The 27515-nt window shown below is 48.9% G+C and overlaps 1 protein-coding gene across 9 annotated transcripts in view; it reads left to right on the top strand.

Annotated features, from left to right (window-relative positions):
* LOC122694827 (myosin phosphatase Rho interacting protein) overlaps positions 1 to 27515 on the top strand; it is a 94904-nt gene that overhangs the window by 2691 nt on the left and 64698 nt on the right. For all 9 annotated transcript variants that reach the window (XM_043904087.1, XM_043904083.1, XM_043904082.1 and 6 more), the window contains exons 2-3: positions 24587 to 24664; positions 26533 to 26598. In XM_043904087.1, the coding sequence (XP_043760022.1) occupies positions 24587 to 24664; positions 26533 to 26598 (144 nt within the window). The remainder of the gene's footprint in view (positions 1 to 24586; positions 24665 to 26532; positions 26599 to 27515) is intronic.

Here is a 27515-nt window from a genome sequence, read left to right as displayed (position 1 = left end):
ATTGTTGGATATATTTTGTTTCTTTTGTGGATTTTCATATTATTTCCCCATTTTTCTATCAGGTTAGTCCCCCCAACCCCTCATCCCATTGAGTTGTAGGAGTTTTCTGTATATATTCTAGGTCAGGAGTCCACAAACTTTCTGTAAAAGGTCAGATAGTAAATGTTTCAGCCTTGTGGGCCATAGACCTTTGTGGCTACTATGGAGCTTTGCCACTGTACCACAAAAGCCACTGTGTGAAGCTGCTGTAGACAAGATGTAAACTATGGGGTATGGCTGTTTCCAGTAAAACTTTATTTACAAAAACAGGCAGTTGAGAGGATTGGCCTGGAGCCGTGGTTTGCTGACTCCCACTCTAGATATTAATTTGGTACCCTGGGTCGTCCTGTGGCGTACGGGCTTCTACAGCACGCAGGCTCAGCACCTGTTATATAGTGTGTTTAAGTGAATGTATGGTTTTTTCTCTCCGTACACATGTGTGTTAGTCGCTCAGTCGTGTCCAACTCTGTGACCCCATGGACTGTATGTAGCCTGCCAGACTCCTCTGTCCATGGAACTCTCCAGGCCGGAATACTGGAATGGGTTGCCGTATCTTTCTCCAGGGGATCTTCCCGAACAGGGATTGAACCGGGGTATCCCACACTGCGGGCAGATTTTTTACCTTCTGAGCTACCTGGGAAGCCTTTATATGGTAGTTTTAAATATGAATGCAGTTAAGTTTCCATGTTTTTCGTTTGTAGTTTTAATCTCATGCTTATAAAAGTTTTATTTCCAGCATTATAAAATAGCCTCTAATATTTTCTTTATTATAAGTAAGAAAATATTATTTTTATGCTTAACTTTGTTTCTGGTTTTCTTTTTGGCCACACTGTGTGGCTTGTGGGATCTTAGTTCTCTGACGGGGGATCTAACCTGGGCCCTTGGCAGTGAAAGGAGCATAGTGTCCTAACCACTGGACCTCCAGAGAATTACCTATGCTTAGCTTTTTAACCCATTGGGTTTGTGTTCTAGGAAGATAATAATTCTGGCTAAAGGCAGAAGCTCTAATAGATGCTCTTGAAGAAGTCCAGGTAAATGTCTGTAAAGGTCTTCTCCAGGTCAGTGCTGACACTGGGAACAAGACATTGGCAGTCGATCAGAGGTGGGAATTGAGGAAACCTGATTGGGTAAAAGTACCTTTAACGGCAGTTGAGAATAGCAGATTTGGAGTAGATTTGGGGGAGTAGGGAATTCCCGAGTAAAAGAAGCGGTAAATTTGACTTCAAGGAGGTGGAGGCCCAATTTGATCCTGAGGTGGAATCACCCACTCAGGTAGTTGGTTAGAGCTGGAGGAGGGGTTGGGGCTCAGTGGGAATTCTGATGTCATAGGAGTGAATGGAGCTACTCACGAGGCTGTGTAGAGTGAAACGAGATGGGGAGGGCTTGTTGGTCAGTGGGAGCAGCAGATCTGGAACTGAGGGGTCTTGGCTTCCAGGTCCTCATCCCAGCCTGGGTTCCTAGTGGGTATTGGCTGGATGTCTGCCTCTCCAACTGACTTGTGCACCCATTAAGCATGGCTTTTTGTGAAAGAAATCACCAAACTTCAGTTCTAGTCCCTGGTCTAGCACTGTTTTGTTGGTGGGACCTTGGCTGGGTTGTCTCTCTCCAGGAGAAAAAGGAGGTTAGTCTTGATCTTTGCCAGCGCTTCAGTCCTCCTGTGTCTCCCCCCAGCCCCCCAGTCTAATTCTGCCACTTGCTGTGCTCATACTCTGATGCTGGGGCTTCTGGGGCATTGGGGTAGGAATCCAGGACATAGAGGTGGATAGACCAGGCTTTGTTCTCCTTGTGAATCATTTCATCAGTCATTTCATCATTTCTTTTTATTCTGTGACTTTCTTAGATGTTCCAGAGTATGGAACTTCTTTATTTGACTTAACACTTATCTCAGAAACAAAGGAAAGATTTCATGCCCACCCATTTTAGAAGATTTGTGATTATTCAGATTGGTAGATAGTTTGGTAAAGGGTGTGCCAGAAGTCCCAGACCTTACAAATGACCAAACAAGCACATGAAAAATGGTTAATATCGTTAGTCATTAGCGAAGTGCAAATTGAAAGCACAGTGAAGTACCACTTCATACCCACCAGGATGGCTGTAGAAGAAAACGGGCAAGTGTTAAGTGTGGTGAAGATGTGGCGAAGTTGGAGCCCTTGTGCATTGTTCTGGGAGTGTAAAATGGTACAGTTGCTGTGGAAATCAGCTTGGCAGTTCCTCAAAAGAATCAGCACGTGACTCAGTGATTCCATTCCTAGCATATACCCGAGAGAATTGGAAACAGGTATTCAAACAAATAGTTTATGCCTATGTTTCTAACAGCACTATTTACAATAGCTGAAAGTAGCACCAACCCAAATATTCATCAGTGGATGAACAGAGAAATTATTGTCTGTCCATACAATACAATATCATTCAGTTATAAAAAGGAATGAAGTAATGAGACATGCTACAACATGATTGACCCTCAAAAACTGATATTAAGTGAAAGAGTCAGACACAAAAGGTCATATACTGTATGATTCCATTTATATGAAATGTCCAGAACAGGTAAATCTGTAGAAACACAAAGCAGATTAGTGGTTGCAAGGGTTCTGCTTAGAGGGGAACAGGGTGTACCTTCTGATGGGATCAAAGTTCTGTTTTGGAGGGATGAAATGTCTTAGAGATGCTGTTTGCCTAACACTATGAATGTACTAAATGCCACTGAACTGTTCTGTTGAAAGTGCTTAATTTTATGTGGTGTGAATTTTGTCTCGATAAAAATCAAGAATCACACACACACACACACAAATCCTAAACCTGCCCTCTGCTTCTAGTGTTTCTGGAGTGAGTATCTGATTGTTTTGTTTCTAGAGTCTGGGGATTGGCAAATACTTTCTTAAAGGGTCAGAAAATATTTTCAGCTTTGTAGGCCCACAGGCAAAATTGAGGCATTTAGGTAGGTACCTATATAACCATTTGAAAATGTAAAAGCTATTCTTAGTCTTGGGACCTTAAGAGAAAGTAGCCAGTGGGCTAGATTTGGCCTCTGGAGTGAGCATATGTAGCTTTCCAACCCCCAACCCACTGCCACCCTGTGCCCCCTGCCCCTGCCTGGTTAGACCAGTCCTGTCCAGTAGAACTGTAATGCAAGCCAGATACGTAATTTAAAATTTTTTGGTTGCTACAAAGTAAAAAGAAATAGGTGAGATTAATTTTAATTATATTTAACCTAATGTATCTAAAACATTAATTACCGTTTCAACATGTAAAGATGCTGTTATATGCTCTTTTACCTTTACAGCACCTTTGGTCCAGACTAGCCTCATTCCAAGTGCTCAGTGGCCACGTGTGGCTGTTGTCTACAGTGATGAATGGGGCGGCTCTGGCTGCAGTGGCCTGGCCCACAGCTGGGTTCTTGAGACCCTCCGGGAAACTCCAGGGTAGGAAGGCTGTGCCTGTGGATTTTTTCTCCTCAGCTCGCATTCGGAGTCCTGGAGCTACAAAAAGAGTATCAGCTGGGTACTGATACTCTTATCTGCATCCCTTTATGGTGTGTTTTTGCCAGCTTCAGGGGGTTCTTTTTTTGAAAGTCACTTCTTTTTTGGTGACTCCTTTTACTGTATTTGAGAGCTCTGGCCAGGGCAGGAGGAGAGCAGGGTGCTGGCTGGTCAGGGCTTAGCAGACACATGCTCTGGGGAGCGAGTGAGAGCCGAGGGTGGGTTGATGGGGGCACATGGAGGTGTGCTGCCTGCATCCCGCACCACCCTTTGTGTTGCTCATCCAGTGCTCTGCAGCTGCATTCTAGTTGCTTTTCCCAGCGTTCTGGCCTGCTACTTGACCTTTCTTTCCGAGTTCTTGTTCCCTTGCCATGCAGAAGGGCTACAATGGAAGACCTGTGTTCTGTTCTTGGCACAGACGTTGCAGAGTGACCCAGAAAGGTCGCCTATGTTCTTCTGGCCTCGGTTTCCCACCTCTAAAGCCATTGCCCACATTTTGTTCTCAGGAGCGGTCTAGTTCACTAATGGAATGGATGGAGAGTACTGACCAGGCCTGTGGAGGCTACCGAATCCCTTTGCGGTAATTAATATTCCGGAAAGGATGTCAAGGGCCTCTGCTGTGGGGAGCAGCCTTTGTTTGGGCTCTCTTCAGATCATTGGCACCCTGATGCTATTTAGCTGAAATAAATTTGACTTGGAATACCCATCTTTAAGTTGTTACCAAGTTGCCATCTAGACTTGAAAGAAGAGAGAGCATTGAGCCAGGGAGGAAAGACTAGAGGATATTGCACTTCTGTTGCCTCCATCCCTCTGCTGTGGGCGGCAGGTGGGACATAGGGAGGAGTGGGGAGCACTGGGGACTGGTTTCGAAGCAGTTAATCTGAGAAAACAGGCTTCCTTTATCCTTGAAAACTTACTCTCTGAGCATCACTTTCCCATCTGAGACGACATGGTTGAACCAGGTCACTCGTTTTCAAACTTTAAATTGCAGAGCCTTTTACTCAAAGGAGTCTCATACAGAAATGTGTATGAAACAGAAAAAGTGACACGGTTCTGGGCGACATGCAGTTGGTGCTTGGCTGCTCAGCCGTTTGTTTCTGTTTCCCACGCATGGGCCCTCCAGTTGTTTCTGAGAGTACGAGGGGCAGGTTTGAAGACTCTGCCTGAGATTTTGTGGTGCCTTTGATTTTAGCAGTGAGGGCTCTGTGAAATGGTCTGGGCTCTTTCACAGCTGCCCTGGGCTGGACCCCCAAATACCAGCTCCACTATTATTATGCTCTTACTTCCTTTGGGGGCAAGAGAGCCAGGGGCTTGGCATTTTGTCTCTGGAGACTGGACTAGACTCTTCCAAACCACTTGCTGGTTTCCTCAGGGTCATCCTAGTTCACATGAAACCATAGCCTGATTCTTGCCTGGAGCCTGTAACCCTTCTGGCTCCTTCCTCCCCTCACTCAGCATTGTGTGTGTGTTGTGCTGAGTGGTGTCCTGCCCCCCGACTTGGAGGCAGCTCGTAGTGAGGGTGAGTGGACAGGCCTGTGGAGTCCTCCTGAGCCTGAGTCGCCCTGGATCCAAGGGTTGTGTGTTCTGTGACCTCCTTCCACTGTCTGCAGGAGTGTCTGGGGAGGCGAGCAGGGCTGGGGACAGCGTGGCTACCTGTGGAGTAGGGATGTGAAGAACCGGTCAGGGTTGGTTAGATCAGCCTGAGGTCATTGAGCTGCCTAGGGATGGGCTGTGTTCCACCTGGTTCCCTTGCCAGCCTATGTGCGGCCAGGAGCCCGGCCTCCCTCCTCCTGGGAAGGCCACTGTGACTTGTTAACCTGTTACGGTTTCAGTAGGAGGCCGAGGTCTGCAAACTAAGTTGAAGCTGTTTGACAGACTTCTAATTCCTACCCCAAGGAGAAGGGGCCTGAGGGGCTGGGTGATGCTCCCACCCTTAAGCAGGTGAAGGATTGTCCCCATTAGCAGATGGAGCCACTGAGACCCAGAGAGTTTCAGTCTAGGTCACAGGAAGGCCAGTGTGGAGTTTTCAGAGTTCTGTTTGTCCACTCTGTGTCTGAAAGCAAATGTTAACCTTTGCTGTCAGAGACAGGGCCTTGCCCTGACTTGGATTCCTTAGTTGGTGGGGGGCATGGGAAGGGCAGAGCATTTTGCAGGTTCTAACGTCTCAGCTTTGGGGTATTGCACGTCTCCTGGACAGGCTGCTGGCCTGTTGCAGTGACCACACCTTTGGTGAGCCTTGAACGGGAAGCACTGTTTTCCCCTGAGGGATTCTGAATCAGGAAATAGTTGTGTCCTTGATCTTCAGATCCTAAAGCTCTGATTGGAACCGGGAGACTTCATGTTCTCTCCCCTCCCAGTGTCCTGGTGCACAGCTCAAGGGGCCGGGCAGGGTAGCAGCTGCTGGGAGTCCCAGGTGAACCAGAGAAAGAGTCCAGGTCCCCCGGGTGCCACTCTCAGAGCCTCTCTACCTGAGCTGGTGGGTCTTCCGCTTGGGGACCGCTCTGACCTACAAATCTGACACAGTCCCGCTTTTAGTTCACACGTGCTCGGGTAAGGGAATGGGAGGGTTGAGGACGGGGGCTTTCAGCTCAGATTTGGGTCTTATGCTGCTTAAGCAACTTACTCAGAGTCTTAAGTGTCTGCATCCCTTCTCTGAAAATGGGGGCTGCAACAAGACCCATGTCTGTGTACCTGTGAGGATGGGGGTTGCAGGAAAGAGCAAGCCCCAGCTCTGTAAATGCCTCAGTGTGTGGTGGGCACATGGTGACCCAGAGAGGGGACTTGCCTCTGTGATGAGCTTCTGCAGCATGGCTACCCTCAAACTCTTTCTGTCTACCCGGTGCCCACACCACAGAAGCCCAGGCTGCCCCTCTCTTGTGAGCTGCTTGGCACCACTTAGCAGCTGCCCCACATCAGCCCCCAGGGATTGGAAGGACCACAGTCCGTTTGCTTGTGTGGGTTTGATTTTCAGAATGTGTTTAAGTATGAAGAGTGAGCCAATTTTAAGAATTTTTAGAGTACAAGAAGCGAAGAGGCAGGGCTCCCCTGGTGGTCAGTGGCTAAGACTCTGTGCTTCCATTGCACGAGACACAGGTTCCATCCCTTTAGTCAAGGACCTAAGATCCCACATGCTGCACCGTGTGGCAGAAACAACAACAACAAAACTGGAGAGGCCAGATACGTTGGGCTAAGACCTACCCCTGGAGGGTGTGGGCTGCTCTGGAGGCCAGCAGCTGGGGCAGCAGCCACCCCTGAGCACCTGCTGAGCCCAGAGAAACGCACGGCGCCCATCCCAGGGAGGGCAGTTGTGTAGTCGGATGGCAGTGGCAGGCCCCAATTTCAGAAGTCACTTTGTGTGGAAGTGTCTCTGTTGCCATCAGCAAGGTGGCAGAGGGTTAAGAGAAGCTGCTTATCCTGCAGGTGCCCCTGGGAGCAGTTGTCTAGGAGTCCAAGTTCTCGTGCACTGGGCCTGGGTGAAAGGGCCGGAGGAGCGTAGAGAGCAGCCTGGGCCTAGTACTGAGTTGGGCAGTGAGCAGGAGATTGGGCCAGGCCCTTGGGTCACCAGCTTTGATAACTTGCCTCAGCTGGCAAGTGGGTCCTCTGGCTTCCTCCCCCACTGCCCCACATCCTTTAGGGATCACACACTCTTTCAGGGGGTGGAGCCTTTTGCCAAGGGCACCCTTCTGTGGGGTATAAATGAGCAGACGTGGCTCCTTGTGAGAGTTTGCAATCTAGCTTGTCAACAGGCAGGTGCCATCTCGGCAGACAGCCGGTTGCCTCTCATCCCCACATCTCCCTTGCCTCCTGGAAACCTGTGAGCTTAGGGTTTCTTCTGGGAATGGGGCCAGCGTACCGGCCACATAGCCGTCTCTGGTGTGGTTTTTTATACTTAGTTGGAGGAGTGCGCTGGGATGGATGTGCTTAGTTGGATGTGCGCTGGGATTATTTTCTGTGGCAGTGGTGGGATTCAGAGCTGACAGTAATTGCTGTGTGCCCGGCCACTGCTAACTCATTTACATTCACGGCAGCCTTATGAATTAGAAAGATAAGAAAACTGAGATGGAAAGAGGTCCTGGAACTTGCGCAGACAGTCTGACCTGGACCTTCCTCCCAGGGTTCCCAAATGAACCTGAGTGGGCTCAGGCCAGCCTTCTGGACCTTAGATCTCTGGCCCCTCATGTCTGGGAGCTGCCCTGCCAGAGTGTGTGTGTGCTGGGAAGGGTGGGGTGGAGGCGAGGCTTGGGCTGAACGTGTTACATTTCCTGTCTCTCTCTTACTTCCTTTCATCAGACTCTCCTGTCCTACCTGTCACTTTATAGGAAGCATTGCTTTTTGAGGGACAGGGTGTGACTTTTTCCTGCAAAACCATTGGCTCCAAAATTTGTCCCACGCATTCTCTAGCATTCCTCCCTTTGCCACAAATGGCGTCATGTTCCAAAAATCCCGTGGCCACGGGCTCCTAGTCAAGCCCAAACAGAGAAGGGTTTCTTTTTTAAAGTGTTCCTTTCCCCTCTTGCTCCAGCTGCTCCAGTCCAGGGAGGAGGCCTGGGCATGGACTGGACTTGCAGGGCATGTGTGTGGGCAGAGGGGTGAGCAGGCAGCTGAGCTGGGGAATGAGGGGTGGTGGCCAGCAGGCTGGCAACTGCATGCCTTCCCATCTCGGGGCCTGGGATCCAGTGAGCTCTGTATGTGAGTTTTTGTTTTTTTGTGGTAAAATTCATGAAGTCTAAAATTAATAATTTTAAAGGGTACAGTTCACTTGGATTTAGCACATTCACAATATGCTAAATTCACCAGCACTCTGTAATGTAAAACATCTCATCACGATATGCTGAAGTCACTAGCACTCTGTAATGTAAACATCTCATCACACCAAAAGAACATCCATTACTACTGAGCAGCTTTATCCCACTTCCCACCCCCCCTCCTCAACAGCCACCAGTCTGCTTTCTGTCCCTACAGATTTACCTATTCTGGATATTTCATCAAAATGGAATTGTAGAAATTGTGACCTTTTGTCGGGCTTTTTGCACTGAGCATGTTTTCAGAGTTCACGTGGTAACACGAAATCAGTGTGCACTGCTTGTTTCTGGATGAATATTGCATTCTATGGCATAGACCATTTTGTTTATGTCTGTCTGTAGAGGGACACATGGGCTGTTCTGCCTCTGGCTTTTGTGAATCGTGCTGCTGTGAACACACATCTATCTGACTCCTCAGGTCTTCAGGGTGGAGATTGGCTTGTGGGGGTATTCCTGGGTCCCATGGAGATCTGCTGTGAACTGTGCTGGGAAGCACCTAGTCAGGCCAGACCTCAGCACTGTGGACAGCGGGCCGCAGGGGCAGAGATGGCATGGGCAGGTGGAGGAGTCCAGGGTGAGGACCTGGAGGGGCTGTGCCTGTGTATAGGAGCAGCCAAGGCCATTCCCTGCCCCAACCTCCATTCCCTCCTGAAGATCCTGTTGAGCAGGAGCTAAGCTGGGGCTTTGATGTCCTGGGGTAGGGGGCCGTGGGAGCTGAAGGCCAGGCGATGCAGGGAGACACTGGTGCACCCTTGAATGGTGAGGTGTGGGGAAGCTGCTGGGAGCCAATAGCCAAGGGGCTTGGGGTCAGTTAGACCGCTGTTGTTTCTTCTTTGATCTCTCCTAAAGGATTTTTAACAACGGTCACCAAAAGGGGAAACAACTCCAGTGTCATCAGTAAACAAATGTGGTCCGTCCACACAGTGGAATATTATTTGGCCATGAAAAGGAGTGAGACAAGCACCCACTACAGCACAGCTGAGCTTAGAAAGCATACTCTCCGTGAGAGAAGTCAGGCACAAAAGACCATGTGTTACTGATTCCAATCATGTGAAAAGTCCCTATTGGGCAACTTTGTAAAGACATAAAGCAGGTTAGTGGCTGCTGGGGACCCTGGGGGAGAGTGTGTGGGAATGACAGCTAAAGTGCACAGGGCTTCTTTTCTGGGGTGACGAAGCTGTTCTAGACTTGATGGTGGTGATGGATGCAATACAAACCTGAATTTGTATTGAATTTTGCCTGTTGTACAACAGAGGAGTTGTATGGTATGTGAATTATGCCTCAAAAAAGTAAGTTGTTACAAAAATAACCCAAAGCCATTATTACCCCATCTCAGTTTTGGTTTCTGCTTGTTGTTTGGTTGATAAGTCGTGTCCAACTCTTTTGTGACCCCATGGACTATAGCCTGCCAGGCTCCTCTGCCCATGGGATTTTTCCAGGCAAGAAGACTGGAGTGGGAAGCCATTCCCTTCTCCAGGGAATCTTCCCAACCCAGGGATCAAACCCACATCTCCTGCTTGGCAGGCGTGGTTTTTACTAGGGAAGAGCCACCAGGGAAGCCCAACCCAAACCATTATTTGACGTCTTTGTTTCCTGTATTTCTGTTGGTTTTGGCTTGGCATTTGCTGCCCGTGTGTAGCTAACACTGCAGATTCCACCTCCGTCCTCTGCTCCATCCTAGTTACCCCAGGTCCCCAGGAGCGTGCTGGACTGCCGTGGCATTGACCTCGCCCTGTCGCACCCACAGGTGCATGTCTGCACACACAGCTTGGGGCTCAGCCGTGGTCAGGTGTGTGGCAGCAGTGTGGATGTGTTCTGTGCTGAGAGCAGTTGGCGTTCGGGTGATTATTTCATCAAGTATTGCTTGTCTTTGGCTCTGTCCAGTGCTACTTCTGATTTGGCTGAAGGGTGGGACTGTCAGAGGGTTCTTGGGCTTAGAGCTCTGGAGGAGGGCCCCAAAGGCTCCAGCCGCATGGCCGATTGGGATGTGCCCTCCCCTCTGGGAGCCCCGCTCTGTAACATGCTCCCAGGGAGGGGGTGGCACTATGTGTGAGGCTCTGCTGCTTCTGGGGGGAGCGTGGGGCTCCTCACATGCCAGCTAGCCTCCCTGACCTCCATCTCTGCCGTTGGCCTGTGCTTGCTCCTCATGGAGGTCTCTTCCACATCCTTCCTCTCTGCTCCCTGCTGCTGAGGTCCTTACCCTTAGCTCCACGTTTTGTGTCTTTGTCTCATTGTAGGTATTCTCAGTGGCTCTGTTGTCTTTGCAACCTGACCTTTGGCAGCAGAGATGTGTAAACTGCGTTTCTTGTAAGTTTCTTTCTTTAGGGCCACGTGTCCTGGTGTAATTAGTAGGATCCCTGCTCATTTCCCAGTGTCCCAATTTGGATGCTAAATAGATAGAGTCGCTCTACTTATGAGGCTCTGCTTTTTCTGGGCGAAGGTGGGAGCCTGTGCTCGCACTTCTGTCTTTGTGTGCACAGATAGGGAAGACTCCCCCTTCCGAGGAAGAGCCCCATGGCCTCTGTCCGCTCCCTAAGCCCCTTCACAGCCCTTGGTGCCTGGCCGCGCTGGGTGGACAGCTCCAGGGACGGTGGCTCGTGGTGGTCCACTCTGTGGTGAGCTCCTTACAGGGACCATGAATCAGGGCTCCACGCAGGTCCCAGGCCTCAGGTGGAGGGATGTCTGGGGAGGCCCTGAGTGACGAGGTCAGGACTAGAATACCCATTAGGGTTGTGCATCCTGCTGCGGTGGTGCCAGCTTTTACTCCTGGGAGTGGCTCACTGATGTGGCCAGCGTCCAGAGGTCGGAGGCATGATACGGGGCTAGGTGGCCTTGACTCACACTTGCTGAGACACTGTGGTTTCCTTGTATGTGAGATGAGGAAGAGTGGCAGAGCGCGTGAGTGAAGTGCCTGGAGCAGTGACCTGCCTCGTAAGCCGTGGGTGTTGACTCTGTTGGCGCTGGGGAGTAGGACGGCTGGGTGGCAGAGCAGACTGAAGGGCATTTCAGAAAGCCTTCCCACGCGCCCACTCGATTGCAGCGTGCATCCTCAGGGCCACTCACCTGGTGGCTCCCCTTTCTCACTCAGAAGCCACACTTTCTTTCACCCTGGGTCCTGATGGTGTTGAATCGGGTGCAGGGGCTTCCCCATGATTGTGCTTGTTTTGGCAGTGGCCGATGACTCTGCTGGCTTTCGGAGGCAGATGACATGCCCTGGAAGCTCATGCCAGCAGGTGTGCCCATGTGGAGGAGTGTAGTTTGGGTCTAGAACTGAATGGCTGTAAAGCAGCAGGACAGTGTTCTCTGCTGAGGGCTCGAGACCCTTAGATGAGTCCCAGTACAGTGGCCCACGTGGCGTTGGGAGGAGAAGCCTGAGGTGGGATCTGCAGGGATGGCTGACCTGGTTGCCCCAGCAGGTTTGTTCTAAGTGAGAAGCCCACGCTCCTGGGGTCTTGCCCTACTGGCTTGTAGAGGCGTGTGCTGACCCAGGTGTGGGTCAGGCAGGTGGAACAGGCCTCCCTTTGCGGTCTGCCTAGATGGAGTGTTCTTTCTCGGGTGGCCAGTTCAAGGTGAGGGTGAGGCTTCAGGCTGACCTGGACGTGTGCCCACATTTCGTGTTACTGACTTACCTCCACATGTCCCCGAAAAGACAGGTGACCTTGAAATCCCCTGTGATTTACATGTTCATAAAGATAGCCAGATGGCTGCTACCCAGGCATCGTTTCTCCTTTTGGAATAGAAACGCAGAAAATATTGAAAAGCCTGTTTGCTATGAGCACATGGAAGCGTTTCCACAAAAACTTTTGGGGAAAAGAAGAGCAGGGAGCCAACCTTATAACTACTTAGCTTCAGTCTACTGACACCCCATCCTCGGAGCATTCACTAGATCCTCACCTCCGGCCTCGGTGCAGCTCCTCATCCTCCAGCTTGGCCCAGGAGTGTTCCCGAGCTGGAACGCTGGCCCCCACAATGTGGGTCTTTCTTCAAGGCTGTGTGGGACTGCTCTCCTTGAAGAACTTTCATGAGGCTGGTCATTGTGCTTGGAGTTGACATGTCCAGCCTTGTGTGAGGGTGCCTTTGTGGGGTTCGCATGCTTTGCCCCACCTCAGAGTCAGGCATCCTGGGGTCCCCTCTGGGCTGGCCTTGAATGCTCTATAGTCCTTCTTTCCATGCTGTTCTGGGACCATCTCACCTACCAGGTCCACTCTGGGGTTCATTCCCCTGAACACTGCTGGTCCCTAAGCTCCGCCCCCTTTGGCTTGAGCTCCAAACCCACACCAGTTTGCTGCTCTCTGTCGTCTCTTTAGGCTCCATGTCTGGCTGTGGTATTACCAGGGAGGAGCAGGGAGACGGGTTCTCTCCACGTGTGGCCGCCTGGCTGCTCTGCGAGTGCCGGCTTTCCTGCATCGTCCGTGCTTTCTATCGGGGCCACCATGGCGCATGCTGTGTTGGTGGGGATTGGATTCAGGAAAGGGAGGACAGTTGGAGGCCAGCCTGTCCACTTGCTGCTCAGCGCTCAGCTTGTCCCTCGGTGTTGGGGATGGACAGGTTCTTCCTGGTGACCGGGCTCTGTGTGTGGAAGGTAGAGGTGTGGCCTGGGCTCACCCTGTCCTGGCTCAGAGGCCTTGCAGTAGCACCTGGAGGACAAGCAGGGAGCAGCTGAGTGCTGCCTCAGTGTGTCCACTGACTCACATGTCAGGCAGCCCTACTTTGCACTGGGCACCTTGCTGGACCAAGGCAGGATGTGAAAGCAGGAGGGCTGGAGATGGGGGGGGGGCGCGGGGGGGGGGCTTGGAGAACGGCCTCGGGGTAAGCAGGGCGTGGCTGCAGGGTGGGGTTTTCTCTCTGCAGAGGCCTGTGTGTGCAGAGCCCCGAGGCCAGAAGACAGTTTTCTGTTCACGGGAGGTGTGAGTATGGGCACAGCTTGGAGGAGGGGAGCCCTAGTAAGTTCTCAGTAAGCAGCTGGCTCTGGGTTGGTTACTCTACTTGAAGGGACCTGAGTAGAGACAAGGGGTTACTCCTGTCCATGGAGGAGAGGTGCTTGTGTGTGGGGCCTTTAGGATGACAGGCGTGGGTACCCACGTTTCTGTGGGTACCATACTGTGTGATGTGTCTGCTTTTCTCAGGGCCCCTCGCACTCTGGGGCAGGTGAATCTGAGGGGACAGAAGAGTGAGCTGTCAGCAGTCTGTCATATATGCCTCCTTTCTTTGAGCCTCAGATGGGCCCCATGGAGCTGAGAGCCCAGCGTGTAATGCCTGACACCGTGGGGCTGGTTGTGATTACGCAGCTGTGTCCAGAGGCCTGGATGTGTCTGGGCAGCATCAGGGTGGCAGCTGGGTGATGCTCTGTAAGGCAGGCTGGGTGCCTGCTCTTTCCCTGCCTGTAGCCCACCCCGCCCACTTGGCTTGATGCAACCCACACCTGCCCCGAGGGTGGTGTAGGGGGAGGGGATGAAGAAGCTCTCGTGGTCCAGTCTGCACCCTTCAGAAACTGCGTGTGCCTGTGGCTTCAGGAGAAGCTGGTGGCCAGGCCAGTGAGCTCACGCAGTGCAGCTGAGGCTATGGCAGGCTGCTTGGCCTGGGGCTGGCCCCTGTGGACTGCAGAAGCCTTCATGGCTAAGCCTCTTTGCTCTTGGGTTGCAGTGGGTCCTCCTCCGGAAGGCATATGCCTGTGTGTGTGGAACGAGTTTCCTAAAGTAATAGGTTTTTGGTTTTTTATTATTTTTTAATTAAAGTTTTTATTTTGAGATCATTATAGTTTTGCATGCAGTTGTAAGATACAATCCAGAGAGATCCTGTGTATTCTTTACCCAGTTTCCCCCAGTGGCTGCATCTTATATTAATAACATTACAGGACATTGTCACAGTCCTCCTGTCCTCTTTTTTTTTTTTTTAATTAATTAATTTATTTTTTCAGTGGGTTTTGTCATACATTGACATGAATCAGCAATAGATTTACACGTATTCCCCATCCCGATCCCCCCTCCCACCTCCCTCTCCACCCGATTCCTCTGGGTCTTCCCAGTGCACCAGGCCCGAGCACTTGTCTCATGCATCCCACCTGGGCTGGTGACCTGTTTCACCATAGATAATATACATGCTGTTCTTTCGCAACATCCCACCCTCACCTTCTCCCACAGAGTTCAAAAGTCTGTTCTGTACTTCTGTGTCTCTTTTTCTGTTTTGCATATAGGGTTGTCGTTACCATCTTTCTAAATTCCATATATATGTGTTAGTATGCTGTAATGTTCTTTATCTTTCTGGCTTACTTCACTCTGTATAATGGGCTCCAGTTTCATCCATCTCATTAGAACTGATTCAAATGAATTCTTTTTAACGGCTGAGTAATATTCCATGGTGTATATGTACCACAGTTTCCTTATCCATTCATCTGCTGATGGGCATCTAGGTTGCTTCCATGTCCTGGCTATTATAAACAGTGCTGCGATGAACATTGGGGTGCACGTGTCTCTTTCAGATCTGGTTTCCTCAGTGTGTATGCCCAGAAGTGGGATTGCTGGGTCATATGGCAGTTCTATTTCCAGTTTTTTAAGAAATCTCCACACTGTTCTCCATGGTGGCTGTACTAGTTTGCATTCCCACCAACAGTGTAAGAGGGTTCCCTTTTCTCCACACCCTCTCCAGCATTTATTGCTTGTAGACTTTTGGATAGCAGCCATCCTGACTGGCGTGTAATGGTACCTCATTGTGGTTTTGATTTGCATTTCTCTGATAATGAGTGATGTTGAGCATCTTTTTTGTGTTTGTTAGCCATCTGTATGTCTTCTTTGGAGAAATGTCTGTTTAGTTCTTTGGCCCATTTTTTGATTGGGTCATTTATTTTTCTGGAATTGAGCTTCAAGAGTTGCTTGTATATTTTTGAGATTAATCCTTTGTCTGTTTCTTCATTTGCTATTATTTTCTCCCAATCTGAGGGCTGTCTTTTCACCTTACTTATAGTTTCCTTTGTTGTGCAAAAGCTTTTAAGTTTCATTAGGTCCCATTTGTTTATTTTTGCTTTTATTTCCAATATTCTGGGAGGTGGGTCATAGAGGATCTTGCTGTGGTTTATGTTGGAGAGTGTTTTGCCTATGTTCTCCTCTAGGAGTTTTATAGTTTCTGGTCTTACATTTAGATCTTTAATCCATTTTGAGTTTATTTTTGTGTATGGTGTTAGAAAGTGTTCTAGTTTCATTCTTTTACAAGTGGTTGACCAGCTTTCCCAGCACCACTTGTTAAAGAGGTTGTCTTTTTTCCATTGTATATCCTTGCCTCCTTTGTCAAAGATAAGGTGTCCATAAGTTCGTGGATTTATCTCTGGGCTTTCTATTCTGTTCCATTCATCTATATTTCTGTCTTTGTGCCAGTACCATACTGTCTTGATGACTGTGGCTTTGTAGTATAGTCTGAAGTCAGGCAGGTTGATTCCTCCAGTTCCATTCTTCTTTCTCAAGATTACTTTGGCTATTCGAGGTTTTTTGTATTTCCATACAAATTGTGAAATTATTTGTTCTAGTTCTGTGAAAAATACCGTTGGTAGCTTGATAGGGATTGCATTGAATCTATAGATTGCTTTGGGTAGAATAGCCATTTTGACAATATTGATTCTTCCAATCCATGAGCATGGTATGTTTCTCCATCTGTTTGTGTCCTCTTTGATTTCTTTCATCAGTGTTTTATAGTTTTCTATGTATAGGTCTTTTGTTTCTTTAGGTAGATATATTCCTAAGTATTTTATTCTTTTTGTTGCAATGGTGAATGGTATTGTTTCCTTAATTTCTCTTTCTGTTTTTTCATTGTTAGTATATAGGAATGCAAGGGATTTTTGTGTGTTAATTTTATATCCTGCAACTTTACTATATTCATTGATTAGTAATTTTCTGGAAGAGTCTTTATGGTTTTCTATGTAGAGGATCATGTCATCTGCAAACAGCGAGAGTTTCACTTCTTCTTTTCCTATCTGGATTCCTTTTACTTCTTTTTCTGCTCTGATTGCTGTGGCCAAAACTTCCAACACTATGTTGAATAGTAGTGGTGAGAGTGGGCATCCTTGTCTTGTTCCTGATTTCAGGGGAAATGCTTTCAATTTTTCACCATTGAGGGTGATACTTGCTGTGGGTTTGTCATATATAGCTTTTATTATGTTGAGGTATGTTCCTTCTATTCCTGCTTTCTGGAGAGTTTTAATCATGAATGGGTGTTGAATTTTGTCAAAGGCTTTCTCTGCATCTATTGAGATAATCATATGGTTTTTATCTTTCAATTTGCTAATGTGGTGTATTACATTGATTGATTTGCGGATATTAAAGAATCCTTGCATTCCTGGGATAAAGCCCACTTGGTCGTGGTGTATGATTTTTTTAATATGTTGTTGGATTCTGTTTGCTAGAATTTTGTTAAGGATTTTTGCATCTATGTTCATCAGTGATATTGGCCTGTAGTTTTCTTTTTTTGTGGCATCTTTGTCTGGTTTTGGAATTAGGGTGATGGTGGCCTCATAGAATGAGTTTGGAAGTTTACCTTCCTCTTCAATTTTCTGGAAGAGTTTGAGTAAGATAGGTGTTAGCTCTTCTCTAAATTTTTGGTAGAATTCAGCTGTGAAGCCATCTGGTCCTGGGCTTTTGTTTGCTGGAAGATTTTTGATTACAGTTTCGATTTCCTTGCTTGTGATGGGTCTGTTAAGATCTTCTATTTCTTCCTGGTTCAGTTTTGGAAGGTTATACTTTTCTAAGAATTTGTCCATTTCATCCAAGTTGTCCATTTTATTGGCATAGAGCTGCTGGTAGTAGTCTCTTATGATCCTTTGTATTTCAGTGTTGTCTGTTGTGATCTCTCCATTTTCATTTCTAATTTTGTTAATTTGGTTCTTCTCTCTTTGTTTCTTAATGAGTCTTGCTAATGGTTTGTCAATTTTGTTTATTTTTTCAAAAAACCAGCTTTTAGCTTTGTTGATTTTTGCTATGGTCTCTTTAGTTTCTTTTGCATTTATTTCTGCCCTAATTTTTAAGATTTCTTTCCTTCTGCTAACCCTGGGGTTCTTCATTTCTTCCTTCTCTAATTGCTTTAGGTGTAGAGTTAGGTTATTTATTTGGCTTTTTTCTTGTTTCTTGATGTGAGCCTGTAATGCTATGAACCTTCCCCTTAGCACTGCTTTTACAGTATCCCATAGGTTTTGGGTTGTGTTTTCATTTTCATTCATTTCTATGCATATTTTGATTTCTTTTTTGATTTCTTCTATGATTTGTTGGTTATTCAGAAGCATGTTATTTAGCCTCCATATGTTTGAATTTTTAACAATTTTTTTCCTGTAATTGAGATCTAATCTTACTGCACTGTGGTCAGAAAAGATGACTGGAATGATTTCAATTTTTTTGAATTTTTCAAGACCAGATTTATGGCCCAGGATGTGATCTGTTGTGGAGAAGGTTCCGTGTGCACTTGAGAAAAAGGTGAAGTTGATTGTTTTGGGGTGAAATGTCCTATAGATATCAATTAGGTCTAGCTGGTCCATTGTGTCATTCAAGGTTTGTGTTTCCTTGTTAATTTTTTGTTTAGTTGATCTATCCATAGTTGTGAGTGGGGTATTAAAGTCTCCCACTATTATTGTGTTAGTATTAATTTCCTCTTTCAGACTCGTTAGTGTTTGCCGTACATATTGCGGTGCTCCTATGTTGGGTGCATATATATTTATAATTGTTATATCTTCTTCTTGCATTAATCCTTTGATCATTATGTAGTGTCCTTCTTTGTCTCTTTTCACATCCTTTATTTGAAAGTCTATTTTATCTGATATGAGTATTGTGACTCCTGCTTTCTTTTGGTCTCCGTTTGCGTGAAATATTTTTTTCCAGCCCTTCACTTTTAGTCTGTGTCTCTTGCTTTGAGGTGGGTCTCTTGTAGACAGCATATATAGGGGTCTTGTTTTTGTATCCATTCAGCCAATCTTTGTCTTTTGGTTGGGGCATTCAACCCATTTACATTTAAGGTAATTATTGATAGGTGTGGTCCCGTTGCCATTTACTTTGTTGTTTTGGGTTCACGTTTATACAACCTTTTTGCATTTCCTGTCTAGAGAAGATCCTTTAGCATTTGTTGAAGAGCTGGTTTGGTGGTGCTGAATTCTCTCAGCTTTTGCTTGTCTGTAAAGCTTTTGAATTCTCCTTCATATCTGAATGAGATCCTTGCCGGGTACAGTAATCTAGGTTGTAGGTTATTCTCTTTCATATTTTCATATTTTACCTCTGCTGCCTCCTTAACTCCTGGCAGCTGCAAGTCTGTCTCCATGTCTAGAAATTCCACATTTCAGCCATGTTTTGTCAGTGGAATTGTACATCACGTAACCTCAGGGTTGACTTTTCCACTCACCCTAATTCTCTGGAGACTCATCCAAGTTGTGTATGTCACCAGTTGCTTCCTTTTAATTGCTCATTAGTATTCCATGGTGTACACGGATTAACCACTCATTCGCTGAAGGACATCTGCATTGCTTCCAGGTTTTTCTTGGCCTTTACAAATAAAGAGACAGTAACCACTCATGTACAGTTTTTGTGAAGTGTAAGCTTTTATTTCTCTGGAATAAATGCCCAGGAATGTGATTCCTAGGTTATGTTGTAGTTGGATGTTTGTTTACTTATTTATGGCTGCACTGGGTCTTCAGTGCTGTGCCCTGGCTTTCTCCAGTTGCGGCGAGCAGGGGCTACTGTTCCTTGCAGTGCTTGGGCTTCTCATTACGGTGGCTTCTCTTGTTGCAGAGCACCGGCTCTGGGTGTGCAGTTGCAGCACGTGGACTCAGTAGTTGTGGAGTGTGGTCTTAGTTGCCCTGTGGCATGTGGAATCTTCCCAGACCAGGTATCAAACTCATGTTTCCTGCATTGGCAGGTGGGTTCTTATCTACTGAACCAGCAGGGAAGTCTAATATTTCATTTTTTTTTTTTTCAATGATTGTAAGTAGTACTTTTAGAAAATATTTGTTTTGCTGTGCCGAGTCTTAGTTGCAGCACGTGGGATCTTCGATCTTTGTTGGTGCGGCATGTGGGATCTAGTTCCCTGACCAGGTATCAAACCTGGGCCCCCTGCATTGGGAGCTCAGAATCTTAGCTGCTGGACCACCAGGGAAGTCCTAGTATTTTAATCGTTCTCTCCTTCCGGGATGCTGATGACACAGTTGAATCTCTTGTTGCAGCCCCGCAGGTTCCCTAAGACTCTGTTCTCTCATTCTTCAGTCTGCCTTCTCTGTGTTGTCTCTGCAATTCTGTTCTTTTGTTTTCCAGCTCCCTGATTCATTCCATTGTTCCCATCTTTCTGCTTTTTGAGCCCATCCATTGAGCTTTTGATTTAGTTATTATATTTTTCAGTTTCAGAATTTTCACCTGGCTTTTACAGCTTCTGTTTCTTTGCTCAGGCTCTCGTGTTTTCATGTATTCCAAGCATGTTCATAATTTCTTGTTGAACCATGTAGCACGGCAGCTTTAAACCTCCATCAGATAATTCCGACACGCCTGACACCTGGTGTTGGCATCGACCTTCCTGGTTCTTGGTATCATGGTGATTTTTCACCCTGGACAGTTTTGTGTCATGCTCGGTGACTTTGGGCTGTGTTTGACCTTTCTCTTTCAGTCGGGTTTTTCTAGCACTGCCCAGCAGGGGAAGCAGGGCTGCTGCCTCCTGCCTCTCGGTGGAGGTAGGAGTCTGGCTCCTCACTGGGCTCCGTGGACACTTGAGGCAGGAGGTGCGTGGTTGCTGCCATAGGGGGCGGGGTGCAGCCCCTCAGGTGTCCTCCTCGGATATCAGGGAGGGGGAGGGGACCTTTACTGCTGGGTGGGCAGGGCAGTCCCAGGCCCCTGCCTGCTGTCCCAACACCTCGCCCTACTGAGTAGGAAGTCTCTGGAAGTCTGGCCTCTGCTGGGGGAGGGTGGGAGTGTGGCGGTGTCTTTTCTGTCCGGCTGGGGTAGGCTGATTACTCTGTAAGAGTTCTCTGTTTTGCCAAGTCATCCCTTCCCTGGTTCTTTGACTAGGGAGAGCCTTTTCTGGGGCTTTTTCTGTCTGTGCCTCTTGGTGCTTCCATATGGCCTCTCCTCCAGACCCCAATCTGGGACAGTGAGGCCAAAAGAAACCCAGGCTGCACAGCTCCCAGTGGTGCCTCGACTCCTGAGTACCCAGCCCCTCTGCAGTCTTCTCTCCTGCTTTTCAAGTCTCCTTAGGTTTGTCTAACATGCAGTGTCCAGGCTTTTAGTTGTGCTTAGTGGGAGGCATAGGGACGTTACATCCACCTCATCTCGAAGCAGAAATGTCAAGTGAGCATTTTCGAAAGGGCTTTGGGCTGAGGAGGATGCCCCAGCCACCAGCAAGCAGCCTCTTTGCAGAGGTCAGCGGAAGTGCAGCCTCTGGTTTATTGGTGTGTGAAGCAGGGCTGAGTTTAATGGAAGGGAGAGAGGCCCAACAGGTGGTCCCAGATGGTGACTTTTGCATAGGGACTGGACCAGTGGGCTTCTTCCCAGTGGCCTGCTTGAAGCAGAACTCCAAAGTCCCATCCATTGGGCCCTCAGTATCAAGAAGAATTACCTGCTTCTCCTGTCCCCCTGCCCCTTAAAGTAAACCCCAGTCACCCAAGCAGAAAATAGCAACAAAACTACGGGCCACTAGGAGTTTCTAGAGCCCACTTCCTGTGCCAGCTGCCTTTGGGGTCACCAGAGTCTGTATGTCAGGTCATTGGGGGCTCCCAGGGGAGGTGAGGTGAGAACGGGAGGGATGCTGCCCTACAAACCTCTGGCTTGTGGCTTGTAAACCTCCTCTGTGGGGACAGAGGCTGTGTGGGGCGCTTCTGGACTCCCTGGCATGGCTGGGTTGGCTGTTGCCATCTTTAGACCCTTTGAGAAATAGTGGGGGCAGCAGCTGCATGTCTGGGGCACCCTTCTTGTGGACTGAAGACAGGTGGACATGTCTAGCTTGAGGTTCCCTGAGGAGCAGGAGGCTCAGAGCGTGTGTCCCTGGGTGTGGCTTTCCAGGCTTGTGGAAGGGGTTCCTGATCTGGAGCCCTCAGTGAGAAGCGCTGACGAGTTGAGGGAGGGTGGCAGCCGAACCAACCCCATTGGTGAACGGGCTCCTGCCTCTGTCTTTGCTTCAGCGGTGCCCATGATCATCAGTGCTCCCCTCCCTGACCACTGCCTCCTCACAAGTCATTTGTTCCCTGTTTGCTTGCTGTGGACTGTGAACCCATGGAGGGAGAGCAGTTTCTTATTTATCTCTGTTTTCCCACTGCCTGACATAGGCCTTGGTAAATGATTTTTTTTTTAATAACTTAATATTGAGATGAAACTAACCTACCATATATAGTTGACTTATTTAAACTGTGCAGTTCAGTGATTTAATGTATTCCCAGAGATGTGCAACTATTATCACAGTCAGTTTTAGAATGCTTTCATCCTCCCCAAAAGGAACGCTATACCCTGTAGCCATCACCCCCCGCAGCCCGTCCGCCCCCTCTGTCTTGGGCAACCCCCTCTGCCCTTTGTCAGTAGGGTTTGCCTTGATAAACGCTCCTGCAGAACACTGCCCACTTCCCGGGCTGCTGGAGGCCTTGTCTCTTGCCCCATGTCCTCCACTGGCCCAGCCTTCACACCTTTCAGGACGACCTACTCACCTGGGTGGGGTCTGCTTTGGGGTGATTCGTATAAGGAAGTCACACCAGATGAGGTGGGTGCTGGTAGGCTCGCCGAGGAGGTGTTTGTTGAGTGAATAATGATGCTGCTTTCAGGCCAAATTCTGAGGGACCTGGCCAAGCCCATGTCTCTCACTGCCCTTTTGAGGAAAGGACAGGTAGGTGTAGCTGACAATGTGGTCACCCCAAAGCCCTGGAGCCAGAAAAGAGGAGGGTGGTATGTGATTGAAGCCAGACAGAAACTGAGGAGACAAGGCCTTGGGCTCTAACCTCCTGATGTCACAGGTCAGAGACCTGCAGGCCCCGTGGCCATGGTGGGGAGTCACCTGGCTGGGGTACAAGGGGTCATTCTCCAGTGCCAACCCCTCTGTCCTGTGTGTGCATCTCCAAGTGGGGCAGAGAGAGACCGAGTGTGCTTGTCTGCCTGGGGGATGGCTGGGTGCCTCTGGTTCTTGCTGAGAAAACAGACCTCTGTTCTCTTTGCTTCTGCTTTCCCAGGCAGTATGTCATCCCACATACTCCATGGTCCTTCTGGGCCATGTCCCTCTAACTCCTGGTTCCCTGCCAGCACCTACTCCCATGTTTCATCAAAGTCAGTCTTGCTTCCTTCCTTCGGCCTACTCCATACCCCATGCCCGAAACCCCTCTTTCTGTTCACGGGGAGAAGCCAGTGCTTTTCCTGGGTCTCAAGGCCCTGTGGGAGCCTAGACATGCTCACCCCACATGCTCTGTGACCTCGGGCAAGTGTTCTGCCCTCTGCGAGTCACAGATTCTACAGCTTTTCAAAATGAGGTGATGTGACAGGGCCTTCCAGTTTGGAAATGTTGAGTAAAGCGCATGCTAAGAGGACCCTAAGCCTCTCCCAGGGATAGTCTGTGTGTAAACAGCAGGCAGAGGGTTTGGGTTTTGATTTGTTTTGCTGATTGTGCCTCAGCCGCCCTTTTTCAGGTCTGGTGTGGCCAAAAAGGGAGGTGGAGTCTGAGTGTCTGTCTTCATCCTTTAACTCCTGTTGAACTCCTACTGCCAGGGTTTCGGGGGAGGGGGCACTCTTTGGATGTAAGAAATACAAAACTAGCCATCATTTATTAAGGCTTTTTAGGCCAGACACTGTACTCGGGTTTTTTTTTTTAACCCCTCTTATACAATTTTTGAGATAATTGACATATCATAAAATTCAGTTTTTTAAAGCATTTGTTGTTCAGTTGCTAAGTTGTGTCCAACTCTTTTGTGACCCCATGGACTGCAGCCTGCCAGGCTCCTCTGTCCATGGGGTTCTCCAGGCAAGAATATGGAGTGGGTTGCCATTTCCTTCTCTAAGGGATCTTCCCGGACCAGGGATCGAACTGGTCTCCTGCATTGACAGAATTCTTCTGTCAAGAATTCTCTTGACAGAAGAATTCTCTGTTATTTCATTGACAGAGCCATCAGGGAAGCCCTTTTAAAGCATACAATTTAGTAATTTTTAGCATACTCACAAGTTCATGCAAATAACCCCACTATCTAATTCCAGAGCATTTTCATCACCCCCAAAGAAACCCCACACCTGTTATCAGCCACTCCCCATTTCCTGCTCCCTCGACATCCTGGCAGCCACTCATCTGCCTCCTCTTTCTGTGGATTTCCTTATTCTGGACCTTTCATACAAGTGGAATCATGTAACTTGCGGTCATTTGTGTCTCTTCTTCACTTAGCATAAGGTCTTTAAGGTTCAGCCATGTTGCAACGAACGTGTCAGCACTTCATGCCTTTTTTATCACTGAATGCCGTTTCGTTGAATGCATGGGCCAAATTTTGCATCCATCTGCTGATGGACACTGGGGTTGTCCCTACCTTTTGGCAATTGTTGAATAGTCCTGCTGTGAACATTCACATCCAGGTTTTTACTTGAGCACTTGCTTTCAGTTTTCTTCAGTATGTGTACACCTAGGAGTGGAATTCTGAGCCATAGGGATTCTAAGTGTAACCTTTTGAGGAACGGCCAGACTGTTTTCCCAGCGGTCTTGCCATTTTCTTTTTTTTTTTTCCTTGCCATTTTCTTTCCTGTGCTGGGCTGTGTTTCATCAGTCCTCACATAAGATTTGTGAGGTGCAGATACAATTATTGTTACACACACCTTTTGCATATGAAGATAGAAACTGGGAAGGTTTTCAGCCCAAGGTCATGCAACCGGTGAGTTGATGATTCTCTGGCCAGTGCTTGTGGTGATGGCTGAAGCAGTGTCTCTGCTCCCAGGCTTTGTACCCTCAGGATGAGGGCCTTTGGCCATGCTGATCACAGGCTATCCCTGGTGCCTGGTACTCACGTGGTGATGAAGAAAGTGACCCTGGTGGGTTGATCAGGAACTTGCAGGGTGGTGTCTGCTCTTAGGAGTCTTCTATTCTCCATTTGTCCAGACTCCAGCTAGGTTTCATTTTCCTGTCTCCATACCAGGTGCTCCAGGCCTGCTGGAGCCTCTTGCTCCCCAGTGTGTCTCCTGCTGGGAGTGGGCGCATGCATGGAGGGCGTGGAGCGGAGGTGGATTCTCTTCCAGCGGGCACTTGTCAGCTTGGCATTAGCTTGCCCGTTGAACCTGTCCAAGGTCACTGATGACCGGCCCTCCTTCTCTCCTCTAGGCAAAGCCCATTTACGGCGGCTGGCTGCTCCTGGCTCCAGATGGGACGGACTTCGACAACCCAGTGCACCGGTCTCGGGTAAGGACTTCAGAGTGAATTCTTGGGGGAGGACTCACCAGAGAGGGCCCTCTGAGGCAGATGGACCATGGGAGGAGGGAGGTGAGCTGTGGGTCCTAAGATGGTAGGAGCCACAGGAAACCCTTACTCAGTGAGCTTGCAGAGCCCACAGGAACAGCCTGATTACACATAGTTGCACCTTGCCCTTCATTCAGAAGAACGCTACCTGTTCTGTGGGTCAGCTCTAGAAACAGTTACATGGAAAAGGTCAGAGGGCATTTCAGCACATGTTTGAATTCTGCTCTTTAGGCTCCCAGTTCCTTCAGTGCTGGCGTCCTGCTCCTCCAGCCCCATCTTCCCCTCCTTTCCTCCCCAGCTGGGGGCTCAGCAGATGAGCACGAATGAAGGGAGGCGGCCTCCAGGGCCCACTTGGCTTCTGTCCCATCTCTGCTGGGCACCCAGCCCCTGGGGGGCGGGTCCTGCGGAACACAGGCTGCTGCTCAAGCAGGTCTGAGAGGAGCAGGGAGATGTCAGACCAGCAGCACCCCAGTCAGTGCTTATTCCTTTGTCGGGGATCCCCTTGGATTTGGCTCCAGTTAAAGCTCGCTTTCCTCTTCCATGCATGCTCCTCTGGGAACTGCCACCCACCCCTGCCAGCCCCTGATCCCTGAGGGCCTCTTCCCTGCCACTGGGTCTCTGCTGCCCCATCCTGAGTGTCTCTGGGATGGGGCTGTGGTACCCGTAGAACATGCCTTGTATCTGGGGTCTTCAAGCTTCCTCTGGAATGGGTTTTTCATTTTAAAAACAACCATCAGAAGCCTTGGGAATATTTCTCGGGAAGGGTGCAGGCCCTCTTGCAAGGCCATGTGAGTGCCCTGTGAAGACCACGGGGGCTACTGTGTTCAGTGGCTACAGTAACTGGGGGGCAGCCCTTTCTCCTGTTTTGTATTTAGTTCACATAGAATTGCCATTTCCAGCTTCTGATGGGAAAATCATTATTATAAATGATATAATTCTGGTCCAAAGCAAAGAGCCATAATATTTTAGTTCATTCTTTTTTTTTAGTTCATTCTTGTGGCCTTATTGCCAGCAGAAGTATGAATTTTGTTGGACTTGTGGAAATGTTGAAGATAGATCATGGGTCTTCATGACGAGCTCTGAGATTTGGGGACCAACAGTCTCACGTTCTAGACATGCCCCCTGCCGCCACACATTCAAATGAAGGGCCTCTCTATTCCCCACGTCAGTGCTATTGGACCTCCATCAGCCCCGGTGGCCTGGCCTTTGGGTAGAGGGCAGAGAGGGGCCCCTTTTTCTGGTCAGTCCCTCCCTAGATATCAGAACTGTTCCCACTGGTTGCCCCTCCTCAGTTTTGATTTTTGTTACTTCTCTCTTGCTCAGTGAATCTTGGAGCCTGGCTCACTTTCCCCTTCCTTACACTCCCTGTGGCTCACTGGAACAACCCTTTTATATCACTTTTCCAGATTTTTCAAAAGTGGGGAATCAGTGCCTAGCAATTCTCAGGTTATCCCATAATCAGGTCAGGTAGTTCAACAAATTATGAATTCACACGTATTGTGTAATAAGCTCTGTGCTGGGTACATGAGGGATAGAGAAAGTTGATCCGGGCATGACTCCTGCTCAGGAGGAGCTCGCAAATTGAAACAGACCAGGCGGCTTTTTCAGCCTCAGTAACTGGAGACTTGCTGGGTGGTTGCGGCCTCTCGCTGGCCCAGTCCTGGCTGACGAGGCCCTGCTCTTCCACCCCCGCGGCCCCAGCATTGGAAGCTGTGCTGCCAGCGGGCCTTAGCGGCAGGCCTGTCAGGTGCAGGGACTCCGCATGAGGAGGCAGGCCAGAACCCTCCCAACTCCTGTGTGTTCCGTTGCAGAAATGGCAGCGCCGGTTCTTCATCCTCTACGAGCACGGCCTCTTGCGCTACGCCCTGGACGAGATGGTGAGTGTCCTCTCCCCCTACCCCGCCCCAGCCTCCCCCAGGCCTCTTCCGCTGTGTGCTCTCACTGCGACTTCTGCGCCGAAGCCTGGAATTTTGAAGCACTGTGGAAGCTAGTTGCAGTGGCATTTAACAGCCCTGACCTTTGCTTTGAGGCACCTTCTGTGGCCACGGGTGAGAGTCAGTAGTGAGGGAGGAGGTCCTTTCTGGTCAGGGAGAAGGAGCCCCTCAGAAGTGGAGGGGCTGCAGGGCAGGTGGGGTGGCCCTGGGCGGGCCTGTGCCCGCTGGGCTCTGCAGGCCCCCCTGCCCTGGCCCAGGGCTCCTCTCAGATCTGTGACTGTGATTGGTGTCGCTCATCCCATTTATTGTTCAGAGGCCTCCTGGCCACGGGGTTGGTGTTCCCGTCACTAAGTTGGGGTGTACAGGCCCCGTCCTGTCCTGCCACCTGCCTGGTTTGCTTCCTGCTTCCTGAGCTGGAGGGATATTTGCCAACCTGGTGGAATATTCTGACTTTTCTTTTCCACTCATTTTGTCTCCTGTCCTTTTCTCTAAAGGAGACGGTCTCTCCTAACTAATCTCAAGTATGAATTCCAAAATTGAGTACCTTTTCCTGTTCCTTTGGAATGTGTGAGTGTGTGTGTACAGCGTTTTTAATTGGGATGGTTTGGGAATATCCATTCACACGTGTAGCATGGTGGACCCCACCCTTTCAGAGTGCATCTGCTTACTACAGGAGTGTGAGCAGAGGACGCTGCAGTCTGGTGGACATGTGAATTTTTGGTGGTTGTCACAGCGAGTACATGACCAGGTCATCAGTGCTGTTTCCACGTGGGGGGTCCTCATCATTGTGATGCCGTGTGGTCACTATTTTGTTTACGGGACATGTTAATGGGTCTGATATCTAAGGATGCAATTGATAG

Source organism: Cervus elaphus, chromosome 5, assembly GCF_910594005.1.
Source record: "Cervus elaphus chromosome 5, mCerEla1.1, whole genome shotgun sequence".
Taxonomy (NCBI): domain Eukaryota; kingdom Metazoa; phylum Chordata; class Mammalia; order Artiodactyla; family Cervidae; genus Cervus; species Cervus elaphus.
This window is presented reverse-complemented; position numbering and strand designations above follow the sequence as displayed.